General features: G+C 52.6%; 1 protein-coding gene across 1 annotated transcript; it reads right to left on the bottom strand.

Annotated features, from left to right (window-relative positions):
* Positions 1-1,445: 1,445 nt before the first annotated feature.
* PKDREJ (polycystin family receptor for egg jelly) lies at positions 1,446-9,280 on the bottom strand. The gene is given in 3 exon segments (XM_032645370.1): positions 1,446-4,226; positions 4,228-4,248; positions 4,250-9,280. Coding segments are annotated over 3 exon segments (6,939 nt in total). The 3' UTR covers positions 1,446-2,339.
* Between the last annotated feature and the right edge of the window lie 439 nt (positions 9,281-9,719).

The following is a 9,719-nucleotide window of genomic DNA, read 5'->3' as shown; positions in this document are numbered from 1 at the left end:
TTTGGGACGCGTAAGTCTGGTAAAGCAAAGGAGAGGGAACTTTTTTTATGAAGAAAGGGAAGTTGGGCGGGGCTTTTATAAACAAACTGTCCATTGGAGGAAACTGGGAGTAGGAAATCTAGTGTGAGTTGTGACAGTCTCTTATTGGCTGGGCTGTTGTCAGGCGAGGAGAAAACCTTCCTTCCTCCTGCTGCCTAGTAAAGTAGCATAGCTTCCTGCCGGAGAGGAATGGTACCTCTCTTCCCGTTGGGATCTGTGTTGGCCTGAGTGGTACGTGCATGACAGCCCCCAACTCTGGCCTCCCGACTCCATTTTAGTGAGGTGTCCCTTTATTAATTTTCCCAATTACAATGTTATAATTGGCACCTCTAATATTTCTAAACTATGTAAATACTTGTCATTGCTCTATCATTAGAAGGCCCCTGGCACACCCCGCTCTCCCAGTATGCGTGGAAACAGCCCTGTGACTCTGCTAGACTTCTCGCTGTAGCCACAAGGTGACAGTCTTGTCTCCTTTGAGGGGCCTGCAGCTGCTGTCCCTGGTCATCACTCAGCCCACGCCACCCCCCACCCCCGCCTTGTTCCTGGACGGTCCACCTGGACCCTGCCTTTATGACCCTGTCACTCACAGCTCCCAATCATGAGATGCTATGCGGGCCTGGGGGCTTTCTTCCAGGGAGGCGAGGCCAATTAGTGTAACCCTCGGCCTCCCACAGCACCAGAGGGGTAGAGACTTCAGCTGATCCTAAATTTGGGAAGAATGTCTGGGTGTACCCAGCCACAGAGTACCCGAGTCTGCCTTGTCTGCCTCGGTCTTCGAAGCCTCTAGGGCGAGGCCTGCCCCATGTCGCCTGCACATCACCTGGGGCTTACACTCCCCCGTTCCGCATTCCATGGGTGACTGCACCTGACCAGACCCCAGGAAAAAGTAAACATTTGGCCCCCATGCTTACGCCTTCCCAACCTGTTCAAAAGTCAGGTGGTAATGAGAGGTGCTAACCGTGAACGTGCACTTCACTTGGAACCGGTGGCCAGATCCCAGCCACACCTGAGACGTCCCACCAGGGCAGTTAGAAAACCCAGAACTGACCTTCTGACCATACCGTTGTGGGTGGTCTCGGGTGAGTCACAAAACCTCTTCATTATCTCAGCTGGCAGAGAAGGCCACCCCCCAAACCCAGGTTCTCAGGCCTCCCCTGGGGAGGAAACGATGGAACGCACGCACACGTGCGTGTGTGCGTGCCCGTACCTGCCAAGGTGCAGGGTGCCATGACCATTCCCGTGCAGCACAGGACTACGGGGGCGCCAAGTGAGTAACGAACACCTGGGACAGAGCAGCTGCCCACCTGCCTGTTGTCCCCCTTTGCTGGCCCTCGACTTTGAGGGCAGGAGCCATCGGTGTACACATCCCCTCACAGGAATCACTGCAGGTCTCACAGAAGAAATCTCACATTTAATTCGGATCAAGCTTAAAGTGGCATCTACATAAATGAGCATGTTTCGGAGTGAAAATCCAACAGCTGCTAGCCTATTTTTCTTAAACAATGTTTTCTAAACAATCCACCAGGCCATCAATAACCCAAAGCCCAAATCCTGGATGTATATATTGCTATACACATTATATAGAATATTTACTATCTTTCAGTGTGAACCCACACCCACACACACCTTCTTGCTGTTTAATAAAAGTCACGTCTCATGGCCAGAAAACGTTATTACACTTTACATCTTTCACTTGCAGTGGCCTTAAGTAGATGGGAAGCTTCAGACCTCTGACCCCCAGGTCCACATCCCTGCATTCCCAGGCACGAGGGCAACTCCTGAGACTCATCACAAGGCCCTGGCCCAGCTGCAGTGTGGGCGGCGGAGTTGGGAGGGTGGGGGAGGCCCTGCAGCCCTGTGTGCAAAGGGAAGAGCCAGCGGGGCTGAGGCACTGAAGCGCAAGTGCTGGCCTCCCAGCCCCGGGGAGGAGGGGCAGGATTTTCCTGCTGCTTCCGGCAAGGTGGGGTGAGGTTGAGGGGGCCTTTGAGCTCCCTACCCCAAATCTGGGTCTGTAACCTTCTAAACTGCAGCAGGTACCAAAGACACCAGCTTCCCAGCCACAGGGAAATCAACCCAGGACTCGCAGGCTGTCCTCCTCCTCTCTCTGTAGAGGCTGCACTGCATTCTGGCCCTCCAGTTCCGACGGGGAGGCCAAGACTGCGGACACTTCCAGACGTAGGGGGTGTGCATCGTGAAGGACATGGGTAGAAAGCACAAGTGAGCCACTAAACGTTCCTTAATCCCAGAAAGTGAGCGTTTGAGAGAAGCCGGCCTGTGGACCTTGAAACCGTCATGGATCACACAACGAGATACACCGTTTTCTTCCCATTGATGTTTCTGGTCTTCAGCCCCAGGTACCGGCTGTCATTCTTCTCTGGCTGCCCGTACACCATGTTGACAAAGAACTTGGGTTGGTCTTCTGCCTTGGATTTGAAGGACAGAAAGCCAAATGCAGTTCTTAGTCTGTGACACAGGTAGGTCATTGCTTCCGCTTCTTCTGAGGGCTCCTCATACACGGGCTGCTTCATTTCCCCGTAGGCAGACAAAATCACCGCCTGAAGCAAGTTGATCCATATGCACATCATCACCAGCAGAAAAGATGAGAGAAACAGGACCCCGAGAACCCGGTTACTGGAAAATTCCGTGTTCTGAAGAGCTGAAACGCAGTAGGAGAATACTGTCTGCGTGGCGTGAATCATATCACTGTAGTTCCATTCGTGCTGCCCGAATACCAGGTAACCGAAAGTCATGTAGACGAAGAAGTACACGGACACCACTAGTGCCATGTGGCAGATGCCGGGAAGGGCAGTCTGGATGGCCCTCTGTGCGAGACGCACATGGTAGAAGAACCTGGAATACCTGAGGGTCTTCAGGTTTGTCAGAAACAACAGGAAACCCAAAATCACCCTCATGGCGTGATCTACTTGAGACACTGCATGAAAGGGAATGAAATCCTCAGAGTTCGACAGGTAAAACCGAATTATACCGACAGCCAAGAAGTGTTTCCTGAAAAAGAGCACGATCAACACGGTAAAGATGCATTTTAAAGCAAAGTTGAGCAAATTATATACGCTTTTCACGTAGGCGGACCTTTCTTGTGTGATGACGTAGACCTCCTCGACAACGTAGGCAAAAAAAAAAATGAGGATGGCCACGTACAAGTAGATTTCTGCGGAAGTTTTTCTGTTGAGATCGGCAAGCGAGAAGGAGTGCGCAGACAGGCTAGCGTTCACGACTCCTACCCGAGAGACCTCAAAGATGACTGAGACGCTGCAGAAGAGGGCGGTGTCTGGATTAAAAGTTGTTAGTTCCAAGATCACAGCCCATGTCTTCTCATCCAGCCAACGGCTTCCCTGGAGTTCGCTGAGCCTCAGTGTGGAATTAAACTGCTGCTCTTCCGGAAAAAAATAGAACGCGTACCCTCCTGACCCGTAGGTATGCAACAGCCCATAGGAATGGTACACCCATCTCTTTTCTCGAGGCTTGTAAGTAAATCCTTTCGTAGTCTTGTCTATAGCCCGCTTACTAACTCTATTCCACAACCCGGAGTAGCTTTTTGTGTCCTCTGGGTCAGTGCCGTATTCGGGGTGACAGTGAATCTCTCTTTTGAGGCTGTCCTGCGTGAAGTGTTTGGCAGGCAGACAGGTTTTCTCTCCAGGTCGCGCCCTCACCTGCCGCATCAGGGGCAGGCCGAGGATTTTAGAGGAGCTTTCAGGGAGAAAGGTGGGACGCAGGTCGTTGTGGAGCAGAGGCAACAGCACGCTGTTCAGCCACCGATAGATGTCTTCCGGCTTGGTCACCGACGCCAGATCCACAGAGAACTGGTCCCGAATAAACCGATTATAGTAAAAGCCGTCGGTGTGGTGTAGGAGGGTGACCAGGCTCAACAGGAGGGCCAGAAACACGAAGTGAGTGAGGATGTAGCTCAGGAACAGGAAAGCTCTTCTCTTGATCCTCTTCTTTCTCTTGAATATCGTGATATCGTCTTCAGTCGGGGGCTGGTACATCCTCGAGCTTCGGAGCTGGACGATGTGCTGCCGGCGCCTGCGCATTTCCTCTGGGTTCTGCGTGATGTTCTGCAGCTCGATCTCACTGTAGCGACAGCTGCCGACCCACAGAAGGTTTTACAATACTTTGGGCTTACTTGTTCTGTAGCCTGACACGACTATAATTTTAGATGGTTGCCACCAGCAAAACTGACCTGCAGGAAGCAACAAAATGATGCAAACAGCCATTCTATTGACTTTTTGTAGCCGTAAGTCAGTCCGTAAAATACAATAAAGAATGAGGATATGGTACAAGTGACAAAAACCAAGAGCCATGCGACATAAACGCAACACCGCGGCAGAACAATCCTGGTCTTCTCTTTGAGGGGTGTAGCATCGGGCTGGCGAGGGTGCTCTCCAGGAGAAACACTTCGATTGTCTTCAACGTTTGGGTTATTGGCGTTTTTATTTTTTCTTTGGGTGCGGGAGACCTTGCTTTCTGCTCGCTTGGGCTGGGGCCGTCTTTTAGAGGTGGTCTTGACAGAAGCCTTGGGAAGTCCAGGACTTCTCCTAGTAGGTGGAAGCTTTTCAGGCTCCCGGGAGCGTTCGTTGCCAGTTTCCTGAGCGTGCCACTTTGCTAATCGTTTTTCCCAGTGTTCACTTGCTGCTGGCGTCCCCGGATGCTTCCGAGGAGCGACCTCCCTTAGGGTCACCGGAGGTCTCCTCTGGGAATAGATGAACAAAGACGTGATCATTAGTTGCACGGGGATGGTAATTAAGACACTTTCCATCCCGATCACCATCGACCTGAGGTACTTCTCCTCTTGTGACTCCGCTTCTTTTTCTTTATTCAGATTAAAGAACATAATATTACACAGAAGGGAGGACAGCAACATGGCTAAGCAACAGGACAGTCTCTGGAGCCTACTGAACGGGGTGGCGATGACACCAGAAAAAACAGAGAACCACATGTGGCTTCTCCCCAGCCTATAACTTAAATCCGTAAGGAAAAAATCCATTCTGTTGAGAGACTTATCTGGGGGCGTTACTTGAAAGGTTCTGTCCAAAGAGGTGTCAATAGAAAGCCACTCCCGGCACATGAACAGCCAGATGTGTCTGCTGAACAGATTCTCCACTTTGATTCTACTTAAATACCAACTAGGGGAACTGCCCTCGTTGTTGTGCCACACGCGGATGGAATGGATGTCCCCCAAGTCATTTTTCGTCGTTAGGAGGAAAGTGCTGATGCTTCCTCGGTAGAGGGTTGTAAACTGTGGATGGCTTAAACAGTGCACGTCGCTGCTACTCTCTGTTCCCTGCAGTTGGACAAAGACATTGGCCCTGGTCCCAGACCCACAACGGCTTCCTGTAAAAACGGTGACTAGGTAACATACCTTATCATAAGGATCGTTATCAGGGAGAACTACCACACGCTCCCTAAGACACTTGTCCATTTCATCTCTGTGCAAGGCCCAGAACCCTAGGACTATGTACAAGAGCATAATGAAAAGTACAGTGAAGAGGGTCACGGGGTTTTGGGTCACGTTCCTGATGACCTCTAATCGTAGATCCACGGGGTTAGGGACCACGATCACCTTGGCCGCCAAATAGTGGGTACGCAGGTGAAGGCTGGCTAGTTTCATTGCGTCCAGCTGCCGCCTGGCCCGCCCTGGGTTCTTGCAGATACAATGCACTTTCCGCCAGGTGGTCTTCTCTCCGACAACGCAGGTGTCTTCTCTCCAATCGCTCTGGATCCCATACATGTCCAAGCATTGAGTGCTGAAAACAGAAATTCTCACTAACTTGTCATTGGGCTCTAGGACAAAATGAGGTGCCTGCAGAACCACAGCGACGGTAGGCTCAGAGGAGCTGGTTCGCTGAGCTATGACCCGCAACAGGGATGGGGGAAGGCAAACCACACGGGCCTCTGTCACTGTACAGTCAGGGTCAAACAGGTCACTGTCTTGGGCAACTGGGGGGATGCGATGGGGCACGAGGTAGGTGGCGATCAAAGCGGTGGGTGTGATCTGATGGCCAGCATACACCAACACCGTGAACAACATGGCCACTTCCGTCACAATGTGGATCAACACCTCCTTCCCTGCTCTGCTGTCCACGTTAAAGCTAAATGCCCCCGTCGTCTTTCTCAATGACTCATTCGCTTTAGGAGACTCCTTGCTGGGGCCCACCGTGAGATTAAAAGTCCCAAAGCTCAAGTTTTTTCTGACGAGGTACACTTCCACTACATCAGGTGTGATCTCAATCACGTCACCGGTGGCCTCGGTTCCTGTCATTCGGAATCCAACCACCTCGGTCAAAATGTTTTCCCCATAATTTAGCCAAGGGAAAGGGTCATCTGCAAACTCACAAAACATTGTAGAGATTGGAGCGTTGGCAGGCAGACTAGGAACGCTGCTCACGTTTAGGGTTGGATAAAAACAATTTCGACAGTGTTTCTCAGTGCTGAAAAACTTGGTAACATTCCACTTTTCCGTTTTCTTGATATACATGTTAAAGTTGGACGTCCTCATTGCAGTGGTCGTATCCTCTGGCACTTTTACAGCCAGTACTGTCTCTGCTAGAGATTCAACGACATGGAAAGGCTCTTCGACCACTTCATGACGAACCATCAGTTTCAGGATATTAGACAAACTTGTTAATATTCCAGTGCTCACAGTTTCTATTTGCTCAGAAGAAATGTGCTTATCTCTCCGGTGACACTCTTGGAGGGCTTGGCTTGCTTGCCAAGTCCTCACCGTGGCCAGTTTCTGAGCAAGCGAGGAGAACTCAGAGGTTTTCTGCGTTAATTTAGTAACAGTCATGACCACCTGGCTAATTTCCACCACAGTGTTTACAGGAAGAATGAAAGACTGATTGAAAAGGTGTTCTCGGAGTCTAATTTGGTCAGCTTGCAGATGTGAGTCGGTTTTCATGCTATTCAAGACAGAAGCTACAATATACATTAAATAACCTGCAGGTAAAAAATCCTGCTGTTGAAGCAAAGTAGACAGTGATGAATCTGGTCCCACAGTGGAATTGAATAACTCCTGCAACACAGTCCTTGATGAGTTTATGTCAGTGGGAGCCTGTACAGTGGCGTACAAAGTCACCTGAGAAAAAGCTCTCAGAGAGGTATTATATGCCTGAGCTTGTATTTTCAAGGCGTAATGATTGGCTAACACACCAACAGGGAGAAAGGAAGGGGGCGCTGTGCAATCCTTCCCCCAATAGAGGATGGACCCAAAGTTATTCTCTTTTAAAGAACTGATTTCACCAAAACCACGCACATCAGGAACTATTATTTTATATGTAAGAACGATGTTCTTATCCTTGAAACTACAACAATGGACAACAAATTTAGTAATGAATGCAATTCCTTCAGCTGGATCAATTTTGCATTCTGTGGTTTCAGGGACGTGGTGAATAACGAAGGGATGCCTTAAGACCAAGCTCGATCCACCCCAGGTTGCTAGATTTAGAGAAATCCAAAACTTATCTTCAACGAAACGCCGAAAGGCGAAAGCTTTTACAGACAAATATGCACCATTCCGCCCTGTTGTTGTGTGCCCCGTCCAATCAAATGGCATCTTATCACCTGAAGACGACAGAATGGACCATCGATAGACATCACGGCCTGCTTTACAACGTGGGCATTCTAGAGACAAAGAAAATCTCTCTGATATAATCAAAACTGTATCACAATTTTCAATACATGAAATGCTTGCTACAGGTGCCGGTCCTTGGAGCACATGCACCACCCTATCAGAAAACGCTGTTCTGTCGTTCTTCTGGATCACCAGTCGGAAAAAATACACACGGCCGCCGTGAAGTGTTTCCGGCGAAAGTGTGAGTATAGGACCAGAGGCCCATGTCCACCTGAGATCAACCTGCTCTGGGAGACAGACTTCCTTGCTCCTCACTGTAATTTCATGTCCATCGTAGTTTCTTGGGTCTGTGGTACAGTACCAAAAAAATTGAAGTCCCTCTAAAGGGTTTTCTGCATCTGGATCAGAGGACATATTTCCATTCAGAGTCAGCCCATCTGTGAAATTAACTGTGATGTTGGTATCCCCAGGAATAACCGCCTGCAGGGGACTTTTAACAATGATGATATAGATGGAATCTGAGTCTTTCTTCAGAGGTATCTTTGGATCATGTGTGACGATGTACACGGAGAAATTAAGCAGATACACCCCCCAAGATAAAGAATGCGTGGAGATACGTATACTTGATGGAGTGTTCTCTGACTTGAAAGGTGGATTTTGCAAAGGTTTAGTCCAGTCCGGCTTGTCAGATACAGAGGCCACGGAATAGAGTTTCCAATACTGACCAAAGAACCTCTGGATTGGGCAGTGGACCTTAACCGTGGCATTGATGGTGACTTCCATCTTCCGGGTCAGCTGCAGGGGAGAATCGTCATTCCTTTCGATCCTCACCAGATCCAACACACAGACCCCCGAGCGTGATATCTGACAGGACACCGAGGACTCCATGGCTTGGGAGCTGTTCGGGTTGACAGCCTCTAAGACGACAGGCGTGGGACCGTCCGTGGGACACTTGGTTCTGGCCACTAAGCCCGCGTAGGAGCGTGGGCCGCGGGGCAGAGCCGAAAGGGGCGACACCGCCGAGCGGGGCGACACGCGGGCGGCGGCAGCGGCGGCCGTGGGGACCGTGGGCCCGAGCAGCCCGAGGCGGAAGGTCCACTCCAGACGCCCGAGGGAGCGCGGCAAGCGGGCGAGCCAGCGCAGGGAGAGCCGGCCGCCGGGCGCCGACAGCTGCAGGTCCACGCGGGCGGGCGCGGCGGCGGCGGCGGCGGCGCGGCGGGCGCGCAGCAGGACGTGCGCGCGGAGGCAGCGCGGCGCCGGGCCTGTGAGCCGCCCGGTCCGCAGACAGAGGTCGCGGCCGCCGCTCAGGATGACGCCGCCGCCCGGGGCCGCGCGGGGCCGTAGGCTGAGGCGGGCGTGGCCGACGCCAACGCCGACGCCGCGCACCCCGAGGCCCCGGGCGCCCCTGACCGAGCGCAGCACGGCCGCCCGGGTCCGCGCCGGGATGCGGACCCGGGCCTCGGGCGGGGCGCGGCGGGCCGAGGCGGGCTCCCGGCCGAGGAGGTCGCCGGACGGCGAGCCGGGCACCCTGGGGACGGTGGCGCTGGCCCCGCGAGGAGCCGGGGTCGGCGGGCGGCGGCCAGGGCCACCGCTCAGGCTCAGGCCCAGGCCCAGGCCCAGGAGGAGGAGCACGGGTCCCGGCCGCATGGGAGCGGGAAGTGGGAGGCGCTGCGGAGGCCGCGGACCAACGGCCACGGGGGCGCGGGCCGCGGGGTCACGGGGCGCGGCCGTGGGGGTAGGGGCTGCGGGCGGCTGGCCCGTGCCCACACCTGGGTAGGCCTCGGGTCAGGGTTGTTAGTGGGGATCCTGTGGCGCAGTCTGCTGGCCCTCCAAGGAGACCCCTAGCAGGAGCCCGCCCCCCGCCCCCATCCGGGAAAACTCATTACAAAGCGGTGGAAAGCGAGAGCCTTCGTCAGTGGGCTCCCTGAGTGGAGGGAGGGGGGACTGCTCACTGGGTTTCTTACTTAGTTTTCCTTTTTAAAAAAAAATTATTATTGGAGTATAGTTGCTTTACAGTGTTTTGTTATTTTCTGCTGTACAGCAAATTGAAGCAGTTACACACATATCCACTCTTTTTTAGATTCTT

Source organism: Phocoena sinus, chromosome 10, assembly GCF_008692025.1.
Source record: "Phocoena sinus isolate mPhoSin1 chromosome 10, mPhoSin1.pri, whole genome shotgun sequence".
Classification (NCBI taxonomy): Eukaryota; Metazoa; Chordata; class Mammalia; order Artiodactyla; family Phocoenidae; genus Phocoena; species Phocoena sinus.
This window is presented reverse-complemented; position numbering and strand designations above follow the sequence as displayed.